Here is a 26,555-nt window from a genome sequence, read left to right on the forward strand (position 1 = left end):
CTCCACTCACTGCGTTCATGGAGAATTTGAGAACAGTGGATGATGACTATGAGTGAGGAATAGGTATATGGGGAATTAAGCAAATTTGATATTAATAAGACTGTGGGACTTGATAACATAATCACCACGTATTTTGAAGGAATGTGCAAACAAGTTGACATCTACATCTGACATATTTGTTTAATATAAGTCTTATATTAGGTCAACTTCCCAAGGAGTAAAATGAAAGCAAACTATGCTGCTTCATAAGGGAGGTGACCGAACTCAAGCATCAAATTATAGGCATATAAGGCATTAATTAGGTGTTGTAGTTAAGTGTTGGAAAGGCTGGTGAGAATATCAGGATCCAGAATTAGGTTGACAACAATGGTTGTATCTTTGATGGACAGCATGGATCTGCAGAAAGGGAGATCACATTTCAGTAATCTACTTACTTATTACCATAAGGTGATACTAGCATTGGACATGGGAGATCAAAACACAGTAGTATACTTAGACTTTGCAAAGGCTTTTGATAGATTACCACATGATAAGTGGACAGTAAACTAGAGTAGATGGAATTGGATATTAGACTAGTGCACTGTAGTGGAGACTGGCTGACAGTCTGATAACTATCAACAAGTTGTGTATGAGGTAAGTGGGGGGGAAGCAATATCCCAGAAGAGGAAAGTCATTAGTGGTGTGCCTCAGTGGTCTGTTTTAGGGAGAGTCACTGCTGTTTAAGCTGCATGTTAATGAAATTGTAAGATCTGAATGAGAAACAGTTGTTTGCTGATGATGCAAAGTTGAGACGAACTATAAGGGGTATAGCAGATGCTGTGACCTTACAAGAAGACATGAATAGACTGAGTGAATGGGCCTGGGAGTGGGGATGCCAGTTCAAAGATGGCAGCTCCACTCTGCAAAATGTAAGGTTTTAAAATTTAGAAAACAAAGATGGGGTGTAGAATTTAGTCTTGGTAGGGGTATATTGTTGAAAGTGGAGGAAACAAGAGATCTTCAGGTAATGGTGGACAAGGATCTAAAATTAAGATGACATATTGCCATAATTGTGAGGACACCACAATGAATTCTGGCACTGATGCAAAGAACACTAACTGGTAGAAGTAAGAAGATTCTGGTTCCATTGTATAAGGCACTGATTAGACCCCATATGGACTACTGGACAGAGATGTGGCCTGGTTTTCAAAAGCATAGAGAGATGTTGAAGAGGGTCCAGAGCAAAGTTCCCTCTAAAACGTGTGTTGTAAAACGTGTATGTGCGCGCACGCACACGTTTTACAACTAGCACACAAAGCAAAAAATATGCACACACTAGATTTTCAAGATGAAATTAAAATTTCTTTATTTCTTACTTCTAATCAGATCAATATTAAATACATATAAAATATTTATGTTAGCTCTGTGATTGATGTCACCCAACTTACTTGGTGATGGTAATAATACACACACTTAGAATCCTATCTAGTACAGTCGGTATCGTGTTGGCCTTGCATGCGCGAAGTTCCCGGATCAAGTCCTGCCCAAGGCTTGTGAATCGTGATTTCTGACCGTTTACTGGGGAGGCTACTGCTGTGTGTGGGAACACGGTGGGGATTTGGGGTGACCTGGCTGACGTCCCATTTACATTAGAAGGTAAAGAGTAAACTAAAATGTTTTAACTTTTTTGCTTAAATGATCAGTATGGTGACTCGTATGCGTACACACATACTTTTCAAAAGAAGGCAAATTTTGCACACATGCAAATTTCTGTGCACACTCACAGCAAAAAATTAGAGGGAACATTGGTCCAGAGGCAATTGACCAAAATACTTTCTGATCTCTGGAATGTTGAATATGAAGAAAGATTGAGACAATGCAATTTACAAAGTCTAGTGGATAGGAGGAAGAGGAGGTGATATGATAGAGATAAACAAGTTAGTAAGGGATTGTTTTAGGATTATGGTTGAAGAAGTCTTTCATAAAAAGGTGAGAGATTGGGGGAGATCAAGAGGTCATCCCTGGAAGCTGAATAAGGAGGATGTGAACAGGGGAGTGATCAGCAGGTTTTTTGCATGGAGTTATGAATGATTGGAATGCACTGCCTGAGAGCATGGTTTCTGCAAAGAATTTGATTGTGTTTAAGGCACAGTAAGATAGATTACTTTTCAGTATGATGAGCTCTGTGTATGACAAAAGGGGCTTCCTAGATGAGTTTGCAACTTCATGGAGGTCTTAGGATAATAATAATACACATGTAACACCTATTTGTCATATTCTTGGTATGCCATCTCTTCATCATGTTTACATTACCAGATTGTTCACAACCTGAAAAACAACAAAAAAAAAAAAAAAATCTTTAGGAGTGCAATTCTAATCTATGCAACAGTTTAATAATGTGGCAGATGACAAAGTAAAGAACTCACTTGAATGTTTAGCACTCTTTTTTTTTTATGTTGCCTGTTTCCAGTTTTCCCAATGCACAGGTATCACCACAGTTTCATGCGATTCTCTGTCCCCAGGAAAAGGAAAGTGTTTTTTTTGTTTTGCATTTGTCTCAGAAGTTCATAAATTTTTGCCACAGGTTTATGAATGGTTCTCATATATCATAATCTTTGAGTATTTTTCACTATTACCATAATACATCAATAAACATGGGATTTTTGAATTGATATCAGTACTAATTAAAAGTCTTGAGGTTTGGGATCCATCGAAGGGAGGATGCATACTAATCAATTGGAGGAGCTGTACTGGAGGAGGTAGGGGAGACAAGAGATCTGGGGGTGATGACTGATAAAAAACTGAATTTCAGGGAGCATATTGCAAAGACAATGAGGGTAATTCAGAGGATTGCTGCAATACTGAGAACGACACTGACCTGCAGAGATAAAAGAGTTATCATTCCATTGTATAAGACTCTGATCAGATCACACTTAGACTATTGTTCTCAGATTTGGTCCCCAGGATTTGAAGGGGATAAATTGACTGTGGAAAGGGTACAGAGGCGGATAAAAAGATGGTTTCAGGACTGTACAATATGAGTTATGAGGATCGACTGAGGGAATGTTGACCGCAGAGTTTGGTGGATAGAAGAAGGAGAAGTGATATGATCGAGACTTTTAAACTGCTGAGAGGTAGTTACAGGGTTGACACTGGGGGGTGGGAGGGGGACTCTTTTGCTTGGTGGAACAACAGGAAGGAGCAATGACAAGGGGCCATCCCTGGAAGTTATGAAAGGAGGCTGTGCGCAAGTGGGTGAGGAGTGGTTTCTTTGCGTGGAGGTTGGTTTAACCTTGGAATGCATTGCCTGAGAGAGTGGTTGGAGCAGGAACGGTCAATGGGTTCAAAGAGTGGTATGATAAACTTTGTGTTTCCTAAAAACGACCTCCCATGACGAGTCTTTTGACTCCATGGAGGCCTGGATGATAATAATAATTTGCATGAGAAAATTTACTGGTTACAATGAATTCATTAAGGAACTATTTGCTTACAAATAAAATCATTCAGTACTGATAATTCAGGTAAATGTATACAAAAAATAATAATAATACTAGATAAACAATAATATTCTTATTTAATTTATATTTCTTTACCAAATCATAAGTTACTGCACACTCAACAACCAGATATTGTATGCCATATAAAGAAATGCTGTATTAATAAGCAATGTTTGAAGAACAGATCTTGCCAATACCTGATAGGATTGAGGTGGGAGTGCCATTACTACTCAATCATAGTCTTGATGATTCTGATTGATTCACTATTCCATCTGCAGAAAAACAAAAAAACAATTACCAGGTATTATGAAAATTACAATTTATTAAATAGTAATTCATATGAAATAGAATATGGTAATTACATAATACAGAAAGTGGTTTTTACAGTATCCTACCATTTTCACAAATGCTTCTCTCTCTCACTCTCTCATTTTCAGACTATATTATTATTTTAAGGACAATTCCATGCAGTCTGTACATACATTGAAGCAGGTCCTAAACATTATACCAAGCAGTATCCGATATTCATGCAATAGCTACATACTGTGCTTTGAACTGATTCACAGGAAAGCAAGATTTTTGTCTTTTATTCGGAACTCATTACAGCACCCACAAGACTGTGGCAACCTATTCCACTCATTCAACCCTTTCCAAGCAAAAAATATAATCCTCACACTATCGCTCAATTTCCAAGGATGGCCTCTAATTCTCCCCTGGTCTGAAATATTTCTTCTGTATTAATCATGGAAAAACTTTTCGGTAATTTCGAGAGGTTCGAGAGTTTTGGATTTGGTCATGGCATCAAAAGAGCTGATAATAACTGAGATGACATCTCTCCCCCAAATTGGAGAGAGTGACCATGTGGTTTTGACTTGGAAGACGAACAGACATGCAGGAGTATCAAAGAAAAGGGAATGTATGTGGAATTAGATGGTGGGTAATTATAATAGTCTTAGATATCAACTTGAGACAATTCCATAAAGGGAGAAACCAGAAGGGTGAGATATCATTAGTGCTTGGGAAATTGTGAAGGAATATTTGTTAGCAGCAATAGTAAGCTGTATACTACAAGTGAAGGAGAGAACACAATTTGGTGTAAAGTGGATGACAAACATTATCAAACAGGAACTGCAGGTGAAAAAGAGATTATGGAAGAGATGTAAAGAGAGGGGTGGAGAGCAGATACATGAGGAATATAAGACTCAGGCCAGGAGTGACTAGTATGGAGGAAGGCAAAACTGGAATATGAGAAGAGATTGGCTTTAAGATCCAAAGAAATTCCTAGGGAATTCTTTAGCTATGTGGCCAGTAGGAGGAGAATTATTGTGGAAGAATGACATTGTGGGATAAAAATGGGAATAGAGTGACTGATGCAGAGGACATAGTGGAGTTGTTTAATGAACACTTTATTGGAGTATTTCATCCTGAAGTACCCTTTTAATACCAAAGGGATAGGGCAGGATCGTGGTTTAGCGGTGCAAAAGGAGAGGATGTACCAAATACTGAGTACTCTTGGATGTCAGTGAAACTGGGGGGGGGGGGGGGCTGGATGGTATTTCACCACAGGTTTTGAGCGAATGTGCTAAAGAACTGACAGCTCCCTGGCTTTTCAATGAAAATCAGACTACAAGAAAGGTGCTCAGGGAATGGAAGGAAGGTAAGATAGTGCCACTGCATAAGGGCAGTAGCAGATTGGAAGTGTCTAATTATAGGCCAGTTTGTGTGTCATCACAAACTGGCCTATAATTAGACCAGTTTGTGATGACACAAAATTAAGGTCTTGGAGAAATTAGTGAGAGACCATATACACCATTTGGCAGATGAGGGTAATGTTATCTGAGAATCAACACTGATTTATTAAGGGGCAATCTTCCTTTAGTAATATGATTGCCTTTTATAATCAAGTGAGAAGAGTAGTTGATGAGGGAAAGGCATATACTGCCATTTTTTTGAATTTTGCAAAGGCATTTGATAGGGTACCACATGATAAGCTGATACATAAGTTGCAGCACATGGGTTTAGATGTCAGATTAGTCAACTGGATTCAGGAATTGGCTATCTGATAGGTATTACAGAGTTGTGTATGGTGCAGTTGTGTATGGTTGTAACCTTACTTGTAACAGAAGGTTACAAGTAAGGTTTCACAGGACTCGTATTGGGACATGTATCGATTAACCTTTAATCAATGACATTATCAATGGATTGCATTGGGATATTCAGTTGTTTGCAGATGATGTGAAGCTGGTCAGGGTTATTAGTAATGGTGCAGATGTGGCAGCCCTTCAAGAGGATTTGAATAAACTGAACAGATGGGCAAATGAATGGGGATTATAGGTTCAAGGCAGCAAAATATAAAGTCTTGAAGTTTGGGATACATCGATGGGAGGCTGCATACTCGATTTGAGGAGCTATACTAGAGGAAGTAGGGAGACAAGAGATCCAGAAGTGATGATTGATAGAAAACTGAAATTCAGGGAGAATATTGCAAAGGTGGTGAAAGTAACTGAGAGGATTGCTGCAATACTGAGAGGGATGCTGACCTGCAGAGATAAAAGAGTTATTGTTCCAAATTTGAGACTATTGTTCTCAAATTTTGTCCCCAGGATTTGAAGGGGATAAATTAACTATGAAATGGTACAGAGGTGGATAACAAAGATGGTTTCAGGACTGTACAATGTTAGTTATGAGAATCGGCTGAGGGAGGTGACATGATTGAGACTTTTAAACTGCTGAGAGGCAGTTAGAGGGTTGACACTGGAGAGTTTTTTCAATTGGTGGAACAGCGGGAAGGAGCGATGACAAGGGGCCATCCCTGGAAGTTACGAAAGGAAGCTGGGAACAAGAGGTTGAGGAGTGGTTTCTGTGCATGGAGGGTGGTTGAACCGTGGAATGCGTTGCCTGATAGTGGTGAGAGCAAGAACAGTCAATGTGTTCAAGGAGTGGTATGATAGACTGCATTTCCTAGGAAGGTCTTCCCACGATGAGTCTCTTGACTCCATGGAGGTATGAATAATAATAATAATAATTTGTATGTCTCAATTTGTATCACCCACTTTTCTGCCTATCGAACAAATTTCTGTAATTCACAAATCTTTAACCTATCATCATAGGTTGTACTCGATACACCTGCCACTACCATCTTTGTTAGTCATCTCTAGATCATCTCAATCTTCTACTCATTTCTAAGAAACAAAGGTGACCAGATCAGTGCACAATAGTCAAGATGGAGTCTTATCCAGGCCTTATGAAGAGGTATAACAACCTATTCATCCCTGCTTATCAGGGTGTTTTTCAGTAACCAAGTAATCCAATAAGCTGTTCTAGCCACTTTTGCAATATTCCTTCTAAACTTTGACTACCTATCCACCAACATCCCCACAAATCCTGGAGTTAATCAATGTCATGGAGTGTAGTTCCATCAATGTTTTACACAACTGGTAATCTTTTCACCCTAAAATGCATAACCATACACTTTGCCAAAGCTACATTAAACTGACACCTGTTTTCCTTTGCCCATATTGCTAATCCATTTAATATAATTTCTATTGACTATTGCTCTACCTGATTTTGCATGAATGATGCAAAACAGATAGAGAAATAGTCAATTTGCAACAACTGAGTATATCATCTCAGATCATTTCCTATATCCTTAAGGTACAAATTAAATAGTAGTGATCCATGGTCCTATAGAATGCTACTAGTCACAGGCCTCTACTGACTTGACTCGGGAATAAACTGCTGTCTGGTATCTCTCCGTCAACCATCCTCTTACCCACATAATATTTTGAACATTTATGGTCCTGCATCAAATTTTCAAAAGTGAAATGTACCTCTGAATATTCTTTCTGGATATCTTCTGCCAATAATTTTTCAATGTAGAAAGCCTGAAGGTAAGGTTTATACAATGACTATTTATAGCTATAATTTTAAGGATATTACAAAGTTGACTATATTAACTAAAATTAATACTTCTAATATTTCAACAGTCAAATTGCCATCATCAGGTAATAAAAAAACATAAGATACATACACACAGGCACTACTAAGTAATGAAGATGAAGCATGTCAATTGAGAATAGATCTAAAGTCGTAAATAATGCCCTCTAGTGAGCTAAATTAGGCACTCCCTAACCATTATTCACACAATACTATCATACCTCTCCTTAAACTCATTCACCATTGGGAGACTCACAATTAAATCTCTCAATCCATTCCACTGTTGAGCTGGAGTGCAGAAGATGAGTTTCTCAAATTTGGGGTAGTTTCATGCAACCAAATTTGCTGAGGTTTTGTAAGCAGAAGAAGATTCAATGAAAAGTCTTTCGTATTTATATTTGCTATAATGGAGTAGCTTCTTTTCCAGCATATTTTCTGGCATATTCTTCACTGAGTGGAATCTCAAGTTTAGACACCCACTCAAATGAAGATAATATTAAGTCTACTTTAAATTATATACACTTAAGCACAAGTAAAAGTATTATTTATTAAATATACTGCCAAATACTTCAGTTTGAAAATAACAAATATCATCAGTGGCTTAAAAAACAGAGGTCAGAAACTACCTCAGTCAGTCACCACTGAACCCTTTCCAGCATCTCTTCGTCCTTCTTAAAACCAGATGACCAAATCTGGGCACAGTAGTCTATGTGTGGCCTAATCAAAGCCTTATACAATGGAACAAGAATCTTCCTACTTCTACAAGTCAGTGTCCTCCACATCATTCCCAAAGTCTTTTGTGTTGTCTTTTCAATTTTGGCAATGTGTACCCTAAATTTCAGATCCTTATCCACTATCACCCCAAGATCTCTTATTTCCTCCACCTCTGCAGTATATCCTCACCAAGCATAAATTCTGCATCCCATCTTTGTTTCCCAAATTTTAAAACCTTACATTTTGTAACATTGAACTCACATCCCCATTCCCAATCACTCAATTTATTCAAGTCTTCTTGTAAGGCAACAACATCTTCTCTACTCTTAGTGGTTCATCCCAACTTTGCATCATCTGCAAACAACTGAATATCTCTATCCAAATCTTCACCAATATCATTAATATACAAGTTAAACAGTAACGGCTCTAAAACAGATCCAAGCCACACCGCTAGTGACTTTCCTTTTCTTGGATATTGCTCCCCCATACACAACTTGCTGATACCTAACAGATAGCAAGTCTCCAATCCAATGCACTAATCTGATATCCAACTCCATCCGCTATAGTTTGACTATCAACTTATCATGCGGTAATCTATCAAAAGCCTTTGCAAAATCTAAGTATATTACTGTGTATCCCTCTCCTCTGTCCAAGGAAGGTCACCTTATTGTAATAAGTAAGTAGATTACTAAAACATGACCTCCCTTTAGCAAATCCATGCTGTTCATCAAAGATAATACCACTGTTGTCAACCCAATTCTGGATTCTAGTTCACACACAAGCTTCTCCAACAACTTAACCACGACACCTGACACACAGATAGACCTATAATTTGATGCTCGAGTTCTATCATCTCCCTTATGAAGCTGCACAATCTTGCCTTCCTTAGGAACTTGACTCAATGCAAGACTCATATTAAAAAAATATGTCATGGCAGATGTCAACTCCCTGGAACATTCCTTCAGAATATGTGGTAATATATTATCAAGTCACACAGCCTTATTATCATCTAGTTTGCTCAACTCCACATACACTTCTTGCTCACTCAGAGTCAGTCTCTCCTCCCCATCATCAACTGCTGTCAATCTCTCCATGAAGTCACATTCACAAGACTGAAAGACCTTTATGAACTGCTCATTAAATATCTCCACTACATCTTCCGCAACAGCTGTCTTTATACCATTTTCTCGAATCAATGTCATCCTTCCATAATCATTCTTTTTTTTGCTGGCTACATATCGAAAGAACTCCTTAGGATTCTTTTTGGCTTCATTAGCTAACTGTTGTTCATACCTCCCTTTTGCTACCCATACCAACCAAGTAGCATGCATTGTCTGGTCTTTGTAATCCTCATGGAATTGGTTATCACCACTTCTCTTATGTTGCCTCCACAATGCCCTCTTTCTCTGTATCGCATGCTTAATTTCTCTATTCATCCATTTCACACCTACCTAATTTAACCTTCTGACCCTTGGAATACATTTAGACGTTGCTTCTACTAGGTAGTTCTTGAAAATTACCCAAGCTGCATTGATCTCTTTTCCAGCTAACTCCTCATTCCATGCAAAAAGATTACTGTGCCTCAACAATACTGAATATTTTACTGTCAACATCACTGACTGCTTTTAGGCTGCTTTCAAATTCAGCTCAAGTTAGTGGAGTTTGCAACTTAATCCAGTGAAATGCTTTTAATAGCTGGAAATGATAAGTCCATTTGATTAAATATTCAAGGAAAGTATCATAAAATAAATTTGTAATGTCTAAAAATTTTTTTCATCAAAGACATCCTCATCTTTGAACTCTGAAACAATTGATAACATTTTAATTTGAAAGTTCTCAGCTTCCTTATTTGTAATTTTCTGTCTGAGCAATTCAAATTCTTCTACCACTTCAGTTGCTGAAATATTTTCCCTTTCTGTTTTCGTTATTGTTGCTGAGAATATTTTCAGCTGGCTTTGAATGAAATGGAGCCAAAGTATTGATTGTTGGTTATTACTGAAAATGATTTCAACAATGTAGGGCATTTATCTTGTGATAAAAAGTAAGATCTGAGTCCATCATACATGTCAATAATCCTATTCACAGCTGGTAGTAATGATAACCATCTTGTTTGTAAACTACCTAGAACATGCTTGTATTCAATTTCTGTAAATGCACAGAAACACTTCAATTCCTCTACTCTCACGGTGTAAATGTAGAAATACTGAAATATTTTATTTACAATTGTTTTGATATCAATAGGCAAAATATCAGCACTTGTCTGTATGCCATTATGAACAACATGAGCAGCACAGCCAATAGCATTAATGTTCATTTTTAACCCTTTGTTGAGTCTTGAAAATACATTGTCGGAATCACTTCATTTGTTCCACTGAAGTTGGTGTTGCAGTTATCAGCAGAAAATGCAATAATTTTCTCAGTCAGCTGCTGTTTCTGCATAATATCCAATATATGATTTGCAAGCAGTTCTGCTGTTTCTCCTGTTATGTTCTGAAAATCTATCACTTTAACCTGAATATCTTTATTTGGGATGAAGTACCTAACAAGGGGCATGAGTCCCATGCTGCCAAGCACGTCCACAGGTTGCAGATAGGGAAATGGCTTCTGGATACAGAGGTTAGCAGCAAATAAACTGCTGCTTATTCACAGGGAAACCTGTGAATAAGCAGTCATGGACAATGGGATGGCATCTACCAACAGGAAGTGATGAGACAGACAGTAGCATGGCTATCTCTATAAAAATCCACACATTTCCACTGACAGGGATGAGACATGGCGAGATGTAACTGCCATTCAATAAGTTACAGCATGCTGGAAGTTGGGGCAGCAACAACTTTCATCCTGATCAGCAGAAGATTACCATAAGTGACAACGGTGTAAAGGATACTGTGGTAGGTGGACAATCATTAAGAATGAGAAATGGCTAGCACACTGAGCCAGAGCTGGACAAGGAAAGCAGGATACCACCTTTTTCTATTTTTCCCTAGTAAGATAGCGGTATGGATGGACATTCTAAGAGATAGTAAAGCACACAATGGCTCAATACTTGTGCATGGCAGGGGAAGAAGCAAGGCTTCCCAGGTCGTAAACCAGCGAAATCTTTGTACATTCATTGGGACGTGGAATGTGAGAACTCTCCTACAAACTGGAAAATTAGAAAATTTGAAGAGAGAAATAGATAGATTAAAAATAGCCATATTGGGAATTAGTGAAATGAGATAGAATGGAACTAGAAACTTTTAGAGTGGTGATTACAGAATCATTTATTCAGGTGATGAGAAGGCAAAAAATGGAGTGGTTCTCAATAAGGAATGGGGAAGAAAAGTAATCAACTCAGTAAAATGTAGTAGCAGATTGATAATGATAAAACTAGAAGCAAAACCAACAAATATTATAATAATACAAACTTATATGCCTACTAGCGACCACAGTGAAGATGAAGTTGAGAGAGTATATGTAGAAATTGAGAATCTAATCAAACTCACCAAAAAGGAAGATAATCTTATTGTTGTGGGTGATTGGAATGCAATCACTAGTGAAGGAAAGATGGTAGAGAGATGGGAATGTATGGACTTGGATGCCAAAATGAAAGAGGAGATAGACTGTTGGAGTTGTGCCACCAATTCAATCTGATCATTACTAATACCTGATATGAGGTACCAAAAAGAAGAAGGTATACTTGGAAAATTCCAGGGCATATAGGAAGGAACCAAATAGATTATAGTATGACAAGAAATAGATTTAAAAATCAAGTAAAATCATGCAAAAGTTACCCAGGAGCTGATGTTGACAGTGACCACAATTTGGTTTTATTGAAATGCAATCTGAAATTTAAAAAGCTCTCACAACCAAGGAAAAGGCAAAGGAAAAGGAAACATAACCTGGAAACAGAGGAAAACCATAGAAATTATAAACAGTAAACTGATGAAAGCATTAAAACTGGAGAGAGGGAAAAGAAAAATATAGAGGAAAAATGGACTCATTTGAAGGATACAATCTTGAAGGCTGCCAATGACTGCATAGGATTAAGGAACAAGCAAATAAAAAAGTCATAGATCACCCAGGACATTCTAGATTTAATAGTTAAAAGAAGAAAATACAAAACCTCCCTAAATGAAGAAAGCAAAGACAAATATAAGCATATAAAAATATGATAAATAGAAAGTGTAAAGAAGCAAAAGAACAATGGTATACAGAGATATGTAAAGAAATAGAAAATCTAACAAAGAGTGTGAGAATCAATAAAGCTTATAACATTATAAAAGGAATAAGCTAGCAAAACAAGACAAGAAGTACAATTATCAAAAATAAACATACTTATAGATAAGGAAGCATTTCAAAAAGATGGCAGGAGTACTTGGAAGATCTACGAGGGATGTCCAGAAAGTAAGTTCCATTTTTAAATATTTCTACTGCAGCACTGGAATCGCAATGGTGTATATGCGTGCTGAGTTTGCTGATTCCTTAGCAAGGCGTTGGTGCCATTTTCAGACATTCTCGCAGTGTATATGCTTCCTGGTGTGTGTTTATAATATCTAAGAAAATCGAATCACCCGCCACATGTAAAATTAGGTCAGTTATCCATTTCTTGAATGCGAGGAACTTTAAAGCAGCTGAAATGCATCGGCAAACACGCAATGAGTGATTCACCACCACCAGTGACTCGCCACCTTCGGCTGGGAACAATTCCATCATCCCTCATATAGTTCTGACCTCACGCCAAGCAACTTTCACCTGTTCAAACATCTGTAATCTTTCCTTGGTGGCCGGCAGTTTCAAGACAATGACGAGGTCAAAGAAGCAGTCAATACATGGTTTGCATCACAGGCCACAACCTTCTGCGATGAAGATATACTACTCTTGGTGCGTGCTCCGTTATGATAAGTGCCTGAACAATGGCAGAAATTATGTATAAAAGTAGTGAAAGATGTCTACTTTAAAAAGTTTTTTTGTAAGTATATTTTTGTTTCTCTGACAGCCCATCAGAACTTACTTTCTGGACATCCCTCGTATATAGTGGAAAAGATCTAAACACCAAGGCTATAGAAGATGAAACAAGACTTGTTGTGGAAGAAATTGGTCTAACTATATTAAAAGATGGATTTGAATGGCCACTAAATGAACTGTTGACCAACGAGGCAGCAGGCATAAATAACATCCCCTCAGAATTAATAAAATATTCAGGAAACATAACTAAGTCATACCTTTTCAAGATAAAGGATATATATGAAACAGAGATCATTCCCAAAGATTTTACACAATGCTCTAACATACCCATTCCTAAAGTAAATAATGCAAACAAGTATATCATATGCTTCGAAAATACTACTAAAAATTATACAAAAAAGACTAACAAAGAAAGCTGAAGAGTATATTGGCAATGACCAGTTTGGATTCAGGAAACAGCAGGGGACAAGAGAAGCAATCCTAGCTCTAAGAACACTTATCGAAAGAAGATTTCAGAAGAATCAAAATACTCTGATAGTCTTTCTTAACCTGGAAAAAGCCTTCAATAGTATTGACTGGAACCAAATGTTTCACCTCCTAAAAACAATAAAGGTAGACTGGAAAGATAGAAAGCTCATATTTAATCTTTACCAGCACCAAGAAGCCCTAATTGAAACAGCCAGCAGTAAAACAAAAACCACAATAGCAGGAATGCATGGAGGGTAAGACAGGGATGCTCTCTTTCACCCATACTGTTTAATCTCTACATTGAAGATGAAATAAATAAATTGAAAGACCTAACAGAAATAGGAATTACGATAAATGGAATTGATATTAACTGGCTACAGTTTGTTGATATAGTAGTTATAGCTGATAACGAAGACAAACTGAAATCCACCCTGACAAAGATGGAACCACTCGGCCAACCAGGTCGGCCTGGTTGGCCGAGTGCTTTTTTTAAATAACATAATGATGCCAAAATGTAAAGAAATAGAAATTCTACAGGAAAAGCATAACAATTTTAATCTACACAAAAAGTTGGAAAAGACCTCAGGTATATTTAAGAGGCAAAGGTTGGTCGATTGTTAGAGCCTCTGCTATTAATGGCTCAGTTAAGTAAGTTTGAGCACGATTAGTAGTTGGAAAGGGACCAATCGTTCAATGCTGTTGGCACACTCTCCCTCGATGAGTCTTTGGACTCCCTGGAGGTGTCAAATAATAATAATAAAAACAATTCTGTATCCTTCGAAACAAAAAGGGAGAAATAATATTCAAAAAGGGTGACAAAATACAAGAATGGGTGAAATATATAGAAGAACTCTTTACTGATAACAGACAGAATCCAGCAAATACTTATGAACATATGGAAGGGCCATGCATTCTAAGACCAGAGGTAGAATGTGCACTAAACTCAGCTAAAAATGGTAAAGCCTTAGGGCCCAGATAGAATACCAGCAGAAATAGTAAAGTTATTAGAAGGTGACAACATTAATATACTAGTAAAGCAATTTAATAAGATCTACAATACATGCATAATCCCTCAAGACTGGTTACAGTTGACCTTCATCATGCTACCTAAAAAAGTGAATGCGAAAACTTGTAATGACTATACAATGATCAGCCTAATGAGTCACGTTCTCAAAATGTTTCTGAAAATAATTCAAAAAAGAATATACAGAAAATGTGAAGAAACCATCAGTGATGCCCAGTTTGGCTTTAGAAATGGTTTGGGAACAAGAGAGGCTCTTTTCTGTTCTCAGATCTTATTCCAAAAATGTGTTGACTAAAAAACGAGGAAATATTCATTTGATTCATCGACTTCGAGAAAGCATTTGGCAAAGTCCCACATGCTAAAATGATTGCACTATTAAAAAGAATTGGATTAGATGGTAAAGACATTAGGATCATTGAAAACTCATATTGGAACCAAAAGGCATGTTCAAGTTGATGACATTATTACAGACTCCATTAACATCAAACGAGGACTAAGGCAAGGATGTGTGCTGTCACCTCTTCTTTTTAACATATACTCAGAGGCCATATTTCAAAATGTCTTGAAAGGAAGGGATTAATGTAAATAGTAAAATCATCAGTAATATCCAATATGCTGATGACACAGCTCTCCTCGCTGACAATATTCAGGATCTTCAAAATCTTCTGGAACTAGTGAATGAAGAGAGTGAAAAAATGAGATTAAAAAAATGAGATTAAAAATAAATATCACCAAAACTAAATTCATGGTCATAAGCAAGAAACCAATTCCTAATTCAGCACTTTCTTTAAATGGAAAACAAATAGAAAGAGTGGCAAAGTTTAAATATCTCGGATGCTGGTTAAATGAAGATTGCAATCCAGAAATGGCAAGAAAAATTTTCTCTTGATGAAATCAACACTGTGTAACTGCAGTTTAAATTTAGAGCTTAGAGCATGGTTAAATGCTATGTATGGTCTGTACTGCTGTATGGTGCAGAAACTTAGACCTTAAAGACAACATCAATAAAAAGACGAAGCCTTTGAGATGTAGTTATACAGACGAATGTTAAAAATACCATGGACAGCAAAAACGTCCAATCAACAAATGGAACAAATGGGGAAATCACGTGAACTTTTAGATACCATAAAAAAGAAGGAAAACTGCATATTTGGTCACCTACTTCATAATGAAAAATATAAGATACTTCAATTGATTATAAAAAGAGAAGATATATGGAAGAAAAGGACAAGAAAGACAAAGAAAATCTTGGCTGGCAGACATCGGATAGTGGACTGGCATGAACTCTGAGAGACTGCTCCGAGTGGCTGAGAATCGCTCAAAATTTGCCAAGGTGGTCGCCAACCTCCAATAGGAGAGGGCACTCAAACAAGAAGAATGATGCTAATTGACACAAAGAGTTATGAAGAGATAAAAAGGAGGTCACAAGACAGGATATTATGATGTGCTGCTATAATTAACAATCTTCAGATTGATGCACCAAAGAAGAACCTAACAAGGACAGGCACAAACTTCAGATCTCTGTGGTTTGATGTGTCTACCATAACTGACACATTTGGCTTGTTTAAATTCAACTGCTATTTCTCGCATTGCATAAGGTGACAGGACATTCACTAAAATTGTTTGGCACTTTTTTTGCCCACATGTAAATTTCTTTTGAAAGAAATTTCTAACTATTGCAGAGGTGTAGTCCATCGACCTCAAAAAAAGGTTATGTTTCGCTGCATTGAAATGCAAACAAACCTTCTTGAGCTGCAAGACATTTACTTTCGTCAGTTAATTTCCCTTTTGAATCTTTCATGAAAAATGATGCAACATCTTAACTTGAACTGCAAGCAGTGGCTGCCAATTTATGTTCTTGCTTCGTCAAATGCTGTTTTATATCAGAATGGCCTCCATGTTCAATTGAAAAAACTGAACGGCACATAGTACATTGCAACTTGTTTGTTGTTTCATCGTGTTTCAAGAAGGAATATTGTTCTTTTAAATCCTGAGTGAAACTACACTTCCTTATCAGCATGATAAAATCTGGATGAAATATCACCACTCACAATATATACTCACTTTAACTTTCACAATTACTAACACACTGGCATGTGAAGTACAAAACAATGGTATATTATTATTATTATTTGACATCTCCAGGGAGTCCAAAGACTCATCGAGGGAGAGTGTGCAACAGCATCGAACGATTGGTCCTCTTCCAACTACTAACCGCGCTCAAACTTACTTAACTGAGCCATTAGTAGCAGAGGCTCTACCAATCGACCAACCTTTGCCGGACAAAGTAACCTTGTTACAGCCCAGATGAAGCAGTGCTACCACTGGTTGCAGCATTTTTGTCCTGTCGCAGAGAGAGTGCATTCATAACGGTTGATAACTGTCATAGCATGAATGCATGTTTTCGATCTCAAGCTATCACATGTCACCAGCAGAGACATTATCCTTTCCATATTCGAACATACAGGAATGAAGTCATGCCACGAATTCAAAAAAGGAACAAAACAGAACTAAAGTTAATAAAAAGAGACAATTAGCATCCCATTAAGGTTTTGTTGGGACAACGGGACCAGAGTCTAAAAAAGGGGACAATCCTGTTAAAAAAAAGGGACGTATGATCACCCTGCTTTAATCACCACTCCAGAAATAATAATTGGTCTCTAATTTGCTACTTCTGCTTAGGTTCCATGATACTGAGTCACAAAGTTGGCTCCTAGGCAGAAGTAGCAAATTACAGACCAATTATTAGTAATTAAACAATTTCATCAGAGGAAGTGCAATTTTTCTCAAACACACGAGTTGACATTCAGTCCCACTGTAGCATCCAATCCCACTCCTGTATTCACATGATATTTTATTATTTTCTTGACTACCATGAAGTCACAGGACTACATAGGAAGTCAATGCTAATCAATATCAAGTCTACTACACCACTACTTAAACTAACCCACCATTTGCACTTTCCCCAACCTCAGGCAATGAATTCATGCTCCTACCACTCCCTATGCAAAAAACTTACTTCTTATTCCTTATATTCATTACTTCCTTTTATAACTTCCAGGGATGGCCCCTTCCCCCTCATTCTACCATATGAAAAATCTCCTCTATGTTAACCCAATAATAACCCTTCAACAGTTTAAATGTCTTAGTCATATCCCCCACTTTGTCTTCTATCCACCAAACTCTGAAGTCTTCAAGTCCTCAGTCTATCCTCATAATCAACACTGTACAGTCCCAATATCATTTTTTTATCCATCTCTGCACTCTCTGCAAGGTTACTTCACTACCCTCAAATCCTGCTGACCAGATTTGAGCAGAGAAATCCAGACAAGTCAGAACAAAGCTTTATACAATAGGATCACTATCATTTTATCTCTCTTGAGCTGAGAGAAAAAAAACAAAAAATACAAAACCTCCTCGATATTGCAGCAAATATGGATCCTGAATTTGGAAACCATACATATGGTTGCATTAAGCAGACATACCCATTCATCTGTCAACCTTTCCAGGTTATTCAAATCCTCTTGAAGAGCCAAAACATCAGCACTATTATTAATAACCCTCCTAAGCTTCACATCATCATCTGCAAACAATTGAATATCTCCCTGTAATAATGGTCGCAGTACTGAACCTTGTAGAAGTCCACTCATAACCTTCCTACTTGCTGATATTCTTCCACCATATACAACTCCCTGATCTATCAGAAAGACAGTTAGCAATCCAATGCACTAACCAGATATCCAAATCCATACGTTACAACTTAAAAACAAACTCGTCATGTGGCACCTATCAAATGCCTTTGCAAAATCTGAAAAAAAACTAATAATAATAGCAGTGTATGGCTTAACCTCATCCACTGCTATTGTTACTCCACAGAAACTTGTTCATCCACCTCAATTCTTATATCAGTCTCTAACACATCAGTAACTGCAGCCTCCACCTGGAATGATATATCGTTGCAAAGTGATCACTTAGTAACTCAACTATTTCTTCTGCTTCTATGACTTTCCCATCATGAAAATTATCCTTTCATAATCATTCTTTCTCTCACTTTTTTTTTACATAGTAAATCCAAAAAACTCTTTTGGATTTACTTTGGCCTACTTAGCAAATTTTCTCTCATAATATGATTCAACCTTCCTTACCAGACTAGTCATTCTTCTTGCCTGCACTTTGAATTGCTCAGGAGCATGCTAATCACTTTCTTGTTTATATTCTTTCCACAAAAAAAATTTTTTTTTGCAGCTCGGTTTATCCTCCTGACCTAGTATGCACTGTGATGCTGCCTCTCCAAATCTCTGACCACTTCCCATGTCCTACTGATATTCATTCCTTGTAGCTTCTTATGTTATGGCACTGCTCCCAGCTGCCACCTAAGTTTGTCATAATCACCAGTTTTGTAGTTCCATGTAAACCTTTTCTTAACTGTGAATTCCACATGTTAGGCAACCTCAGAGAATATGATTGCATGGTCACTTTTCTCAGTTGTAGGCAAAGTTGCGACTGTAGTTATAGATGGATCTTTTGATGCTATTACCAGATACAACACTCTCAAACCTCTGGTCCCCTCCATCACATGCTTTCAGGTAATTATCCCTTAGTACTGTATAAATTCAATTTCCATCTTGGCATGTGCCCTTTCCTCCTCCTAATCTATATCCTCATAGTTTAAGTCTCCCATGATAATTGCTCAGCCTGCACTCATTATGCTAGTCTGCCAATACAGGCATCCACATCTTACTCTGAAACCTCCAGATCTATAATAGCAACCAACAATATATTTCTATCCTATTAGAATCCATCTCACACCAGACAGCCTCAAATGAAACATTCCCTCAGACCTACAATCCTCCTTAACTTCTCTTTTGTTGGTTGAAGTTCTTCAGCTATCATTAATAACGCCCTTCCAGTCCTATTATCTTCTATGAACATACAACATCCCTTACATTATATTCCTGTAACTATATCATTCTCTTTCAAACAGGTCTCTCTGATGGCTATAATTTTTGGCCAAATCAGCTGACAAATGCCAAAAAAACTCCTTTCCTTTATTTCTAATACTTCTACCATTCATGATTATGTCTTCTTATGATGTGAACTTATGTTTTATTTTCAAAGATGATTTAAACATGAAGTTCCATTTTCTGTTTGTTTTTTCATCCTTGCAGTCAGCATCACTATATAATTATAATAGATGAGAAGTTGTATTCTTCTTTTCATTATTATTTTAGCCATTCATAAGCAAACAAATTACAGCATGAAAATATCTTTTATAATTTTTTTTTCCAGTGACACACACACAAGGGGTTGCAAAGAGTTGTATGAACGTTTTTCACTTGGTTATAAAGTAGACAAGATATTGCATTCTAATGCTTACTCAAGTGTAGGCATTAGAATGCAATTTGCATATGAAACATGTATATGAAGCATGCAATTTGTATATGAAGAAAGTTTGTATATGAAGTGCATGAGCTTTTTCACATGCAAAGTTGGCTTAACACTTGGGTAAGGATTAAAACAAGAATACAATTCCTTGACAAGTATAATGTACTTTAGAATCAAGTGAAAAAAGGTTCACCCATTTTCTCTGATCCAGAGTATGTCAATAATATGCTGATACACCGATTTACTACTTACATATTAAAAACTTATGATTTCTGTATTAATCCAGCTTTATTTTCCTGAGTCTCCCTCCCAATGATAAGAGATTTCAATAAAACCCGAAACAAGTATAGTGATTCTTCCCATAATGCAAATCATTATACACATCCAAAAGTAAATGTGATGTACATTATGGGATACTAAGAGAACCGATGTGAATTAACAATCTCTATATACAAGTGGATTCATCAGGAATTTATTTTCATTGGCAAATTTTGTTTGCTTACACTTGGATAATTATTATTATTATTCCTGACACCTCCAAGGAGTCTGAAGACTCATCGTGGGAGGACACCTACAACTGTCTCAACCACTACACCAAGCCTCTACTACGAATCATCTCCATCTACTGCCCACCTCCATAAGGATTAAAACAATATAGATATCAGAGAGTTGTATATGGGTGGGGGAAGTATCAGGGAGTAGAAACAAGTGAAGTTCTACAGGGTTTAGTACTGGGACCATTAATGTTCAATCCTCATGTCAATAACAATGTCATTGGACTGCAAATGATGCCAGATGATATGAAGTTCAAGAGAGTTACTAGTAATAGTACTGATGTTCTGGCTCTTCAAAAAAATTTTGAATAAGCTAGAAAGATGGGCAAATTAATGGGGACCGTCAGTTTAATGCAACTAAATGTAAGGTTTTGAAACTCAAGATCCACAGATGGGATGCTTCATGCTCACAAGGTGAAGTTGTATTGGAAAAAGCATATTAAGCAAGAGAGACTGGGGTGATTGCAGATAGAATTTTATTCAGAGAACATATTTCAAGGTGCAGTTCTCTGAAAACATCTCAGAGAACTGTCGTAATACTGAAGAGGACATTGACCATGAGAGATAAAAGGGTGGTGTCCCATTGTATGGTGTGCAAAAGACAGTACTGAACTTCGACACCCCCCCCCTTCAACACATGCAGTATGAGATATGCCATTCAACTGCATGCACATTAATAGAAGAGCACACGAGTCTATGCCATTACATTTAGCTGTAGCAATGCTGTTGGCATTAGAAGAAAAGATATTTATTGTTAAGCATTATTTTTGTTCATACGAAGTTGGTAGAGCAAATGGTCCAAGTCTACAATGTTTGTAGGCAGTTTGTTTATCATTTCTGTAAGCATGCCCCAAGCAATAGTGTCATCACTGCCTTAATTGAAATGTTCTGATGTACTGGGAGTGTTCTGCTGCAGTGCAAAAGGGCATTCGAGGAGACCACAAACTATTAACACAAATGAGAATCATGGGCATGCTCAAGCAAGTGTTACAATCTCCAAAACACAGTCAATGCCAACAAGCAGTAAAACTTAGGATACCAAGGCAGTCACTACAGAGAATCCCTAAGGAGTTGGGTAATTTTTTGTACATCAAACAGGTGGATCAGTGTTTAACTCAACGGATTACACTGCTGGCAGGAATACTGTGCACCAATGTCTATGATGATTCATCCTTCCTCCATAATGTCTGGTTCTTAAACAAAGCACATTTCCATCTAAGCAGTCATGTAAAAAGATGAACCTACAGGTTTCTTGGTTTCTCAAGACCTAAGTTTGTCCAAGAGAAACCTCACAAGGAGAAGGTCAGAGCACAGTGGTGTGCAGTTTCTAGCCATTGCATAATTGGCCCCTACTTCATTGAGAGGGTGGTGTAACTGTGACCTTCAATAGTAAACACTATCAAGAATGTGTTGGTCCTATTCATCCAGGGTTTGCATATGATGTGTCATGCAAAAAACATTCCATTTCATGCACAGGTATTCCAACAGGACAGAGCAACCTGTCACACATCATATGGTTCTACAGCCTATTTATCACGATACTTCCCCAGGAGGCTCATTTCGAGGTTCAAAGAATTCCCATACCCTTCACGCATCCAAGTGTGACCTCTTGTTCTACTCCTACTCCCCACATATTGAAAAATATCTTCTGTGTCAATCTTATCTCTTTAGTAACTTATAAGTTTCTATCATATCCTATTTCCTCCACCTGTCAGCTAAACTCTGCAACCCACACACCCTCAATCTATCCTAATAGGAAACATTCTACAGACCATTAGCTTGGTCACTCATCTCTGAATCTTTTCCACCACCTCCAATTCCCAAGAAATGCAGGTGACCAAATCTGTGCACAGTAGTCAACATGTGGCTAAATCATTGCCTTATAAAGAGGAATAACAACCTTGCCAATGTGTTCTTCAGCATCCTCTGATCTGAGGATGATCATAGCCTTATAAAGAGGGATAATAACCTCCTATCTTTACTTGTTAATGTGTTCTTCAGCATCCTCTAATCTGAGCTATTTTGCCAGCTCTTGCAATATATCCTCTGAATTTCAAATCTCCATCCACCATCACTCTCAGATCACTAGCTTCATAAAGTACCATTGATATGATATGAAGTGTGTAATCTTTTCATTCCGAAGTGCATTACCTTACATTTTACAACACTGAATCGACAACCATTGTCCTTTGCCCACTGTTAATTTATTTAAATCATCATGTAAGATATATTATTATTTTGTGACACCTCCAAGGAGTCAAAAGACTTCTCGAGGGAGGGCCTACTCTACAACTCTCCATCTCCAATCCACCATCATCATCTACACCATCAGTTCACAACCAGTGGTACGCGTACCCCAGGAGATACGTGCTGGGCTGTTCCGGGGTACACGAAAAATAATCAGTAATGGTGGAAAAACAAGTAAAGCAAATAAAATGCAAAACGTTAGTTATGGAACAATAAATCTTAAGTTTGAATCACCGCTTTTACGAATTTTACAATTATTGTAAGATTAAATCTGTGGTTTGTACTTTTAGTGTAGTAATTTTCCTTTCCCAACTCATTACCTCATTTCCACTATTTTACATTGAGATGGGCACTGAACAAAAGTGTCAGTATTTAAAACAGCTATTTTAAAAACAAAGGGTACAAATTATAGAAACGGGTTGAAAAGGGATAAACAAGTGGAAAAAGGTTGGGGACCCCTGATCTACACCGACGCCATCTACTGACCACCACCACCTCTAGTATTTTCATAGACAATCACAAACTTCCATGCCCATGGCAGGATTTGAACCTGCAGCCTTTTGACAGGAGAGCGGATACGCTAACCACTCGGCCAAATCGTCTTTATCAACTACTGCCCTCCCTAGTTTTGTACACATTAATGTACAAAATTAACCATTGCAGGAAGAGTAATATGTCCTATTACTCTTCCTGCAAGAGTAGCGGTCCTAGTATACAGTCCAGGGGCACTCCACTAGTTACTCTCATTTGGCTTGATTCCACTTAACCATGCACCACCCTTTAATGTCTGTCTCTCAACCACCCTTATCCATGCCATCAGCCTCATATCCATTCCCATTTGCTTCAATTTTGGTAATAGTTTTCCATGCTGTAATCTGTCAAATGCCTTTGCAAAGTTGAGTGGTATCATGGTGTAGCCATTTCCTTTACCCAATTTGCTGTCACCTTATTATAAAATGTGAATTAATTACTAAAGCAGCACTTACCTTTTACAAAGCAATGCTGCCCCTATAAAGTATCAGATTCCTATCCAACCATTCCTTAATTGTACTTTTAACCAACTTTCCAATACTTTAACCACCACTCCAGAGATGCTAAATGGTGTGTAATTTGGAATGGAACTATCTTACCTTCTTTCCACTCCCTTGGAACCTTGCCAGAGGTGAGACAGATTAAACAACTTTGTCAGAAGCACCGAGTTTACTTGCACATTCTGTAGCACACAAATAGATATCTTGTCCAGGCCCACTGCTGTATTCACATTAATATTTTTCAATATACCTCCTCCAGTTCATCTACCTCAGGTCGGGTCACCTGGACTCCTTGGAAATGAGGAGGTTGTGGAGAGGATTCAGAGGAGAGTGACTAAGTTGGTGAGTGATGTAAAAAATGCTATCTACATTGATAGATTGAGAGCTTGTGGATTGCAGAGGGTGGTTGATAGACAGAAAAGAGGGGATATGATAGAAACATTTAAATTACTAAAAGGTTTTTATAAGATTGATGAAGGGGAAATGTTTCAGCTGTGTGACAGTGATGGAAGAACAAGAGGTCATCCTTGGAAATTAAGGAAAAGTGTGGTTAACAAGGGTGTGAGAACGAGGTTTTCACTTGGAGGGTGGTGAATGAGTGGAATGCATTGCCTGACTCAGTTGCGAGTTCTTCGTCTGTAAATGAATTCAAGAAGAGATATGATAAATATGGTTTTGATAATTTGGGTCACCCGCGATGAGTCTACTGATTCCATGGAGATACCCGTAATAATAATAACTTCTGATCTATAAAACATACTTTTTCAAATAAAAATTTAATTATCAACTTCATCAGTTACAACTCATTGGCTTCTCCCCAATTACACAAACTTTTGCTGAATGAATGTGTTTGGTAGCGAGTTTTGCTACTCATTGACAAACCATGTTTCATCACACATATCGCATCTCACCTTCAACACATTTAGCATCAGTGGCGCTTATGATGGAGTTCCATTCATTCTACTAATAAGCAAGCCTCAATGCTAAAATGTATAAATTTTGTTATATTTTAAATCTCAATTAAATCTTTGTTTATAATAAAATGATATAGTGTACAAATGTTAACATAAAATTACTGTATACAGTACCATACTGTAATAAATAATGAAACAGTGAGTGTATAGTGCTTCTGTGCATTTCTTCAAAACTGCTACTTCATTAATTGGACCATTCATTGGAGGAGAGTGGACAGGTCAGCCACAACAAATTCTTCAATTTCAGCAATTGCAATACAGCATTCTGATGATGGGTTACCAGATGCATAACTTGTGGTAGGTCCAGGCTTATCTTCAGCGGGATTAGGTGACAGCAAGAATGGGCTTCTCTAAAAATGTGTACATTGCTTCCAGTGTAGCCTTGCACAATTTGTTTTTTTCTTTTTCTGCATAAAATTTTTTGTAGCAAGCAATTGTAGTTTGCAAAATTCTGTCCTCTTTGTCTCTCATGTTGGAGTTCATTTCCTCATACAACAAAATTATCTTATTAAAAGAAACAAAAGTCTGCTGAGTTTTTTACTATAAACTGTTTATGGAGCTCAGAGTGGTTTTTTTTCTCTCTCTCTTTCTTCTTCTTCTGTGACTTTCTGTGCTTCTAGTCTATCTTTATCTTTGTTGAATCCTGTAAATGAATAAACATATATTGTTAGCAGCTTCTCTGCTGTCACCTCACTCAATGCTGCATCTATAATCCTTTGTCCAATGCTATATGCAAATTATATGTATATCCCACTCAAAAGTCTGAGGGTTTTCTCACTCTCAGTAGCACCTGAGCAAAAGTATTTCTTCAATAATATGTATTGAAGGCAAAAATAACATCAGTCTATGGGCTGGTAGAGTGAGGCGGTATTCAGCAAATGCATTGTGGGATGACTGCTGTAAATACAAGTGTTCGTAAGTTGCATATATCTTATGTCAAAGACTAACTGTATATGTATGAATGTGATACACGTAATGCAAGTCTGTTAACCAACAATTGCATGTCTATGTCAACTGACTTCTGGTACAGCACAATGTAATTATACTGCACTTTACACAACACACCAGCTTCCATCAACCATCTATCTCTGTGTACATTTACACTGACTCTGAAAGTACCAAAGATAAAGGAAACTTGGATGATGTCCAAACAGCATTCATGTTTTTTTGGTCTGTTAACAAAGCTACTGCTGTAACTTTTGGCCAACTCAGTTTTGACCACTTCTGCACTAAAATGCTCCTATTACATTACTACTCACATAAAAAACAACTCTGACTTATTATTTTTTTTCTCCAATAGTTGCATTGGTGATGTCTAAGTAAATGTCATCATCCCCTGCACTATTCTAAAGTTACAATTCAAATCACTTTCTCATTTTTTGCCAGAGAGAAAAAAAAAAAAAAAAAAACTGAAAAATTCTGTCCAGTAAAATTTACTTGTGGCATTTTTATAACTGTTCCTGGGGTTTGTTGTGCCTTTTCATACTCTTCTATTCCACCCATAATTACCCCACAGCATAGAAATTTATCACATATTGAATCAATTCTTAAGACTCATAGCCAATCCTTAACCACTAATCTATGTCCTATTACTCTTATTGCACTTCTTTCCAAAATGATGAAGAAATCAATTATCAGTTAATTTCTACATCTAGAAACTTCTCAAGTAAGTAACATTGCAGTATGGATTCCTCTGCAATTGTTTAAGTATAGCTCTTATCATATCATGTCATACACTGGTGAACATATGCAATGGAAACACCTGAAGTAATTCAGCAGACTGATGTCAATATCTCTAT

The 26,555-nt window shown here is 37.3% G+C and overlaps 1 protein-coding gene across 1 annotated transcript in view; it reads right to left on the reverse strand.

Moving 5' to 3' along the window:
* Positions 1-26,555, reverse strand: part of LOC150102798 (anoctamin-5-like) — a 621,013-nt gene that overhangs the window by 587,477 nt on the left and 6,981 nt on the right. The window contains exon 2 of the mRNA XM_090398743.1: positions 3,674-3,748. Coding sequence (XP_090254869.1) covers positions 3,674-3,700 — 27 coding nt within the window. The 5' untranslated portion in view covers positions 3,701-3,748. The remainder of the gene's footprint in view (positions 1-3,673; positions 3,749-26,555) is intronic.

The sequence above is a fragment of the Typopeltis vanoorti genome, chromosome 10, assembly GCF_054136105.1.
Source record: "Typopeltis vanoorti isolate ZY-2024b chromosome 10, IOZ_Tvanoo_1.0, whole genome shotgun sequence".
NCBI classification, from domain to species: Eukaryota; Metazoa; Arthropoda; class Arachnida; order Uropygi; family Thelyphonidae; genus Typopeltis; species Typopeltis vanoorti.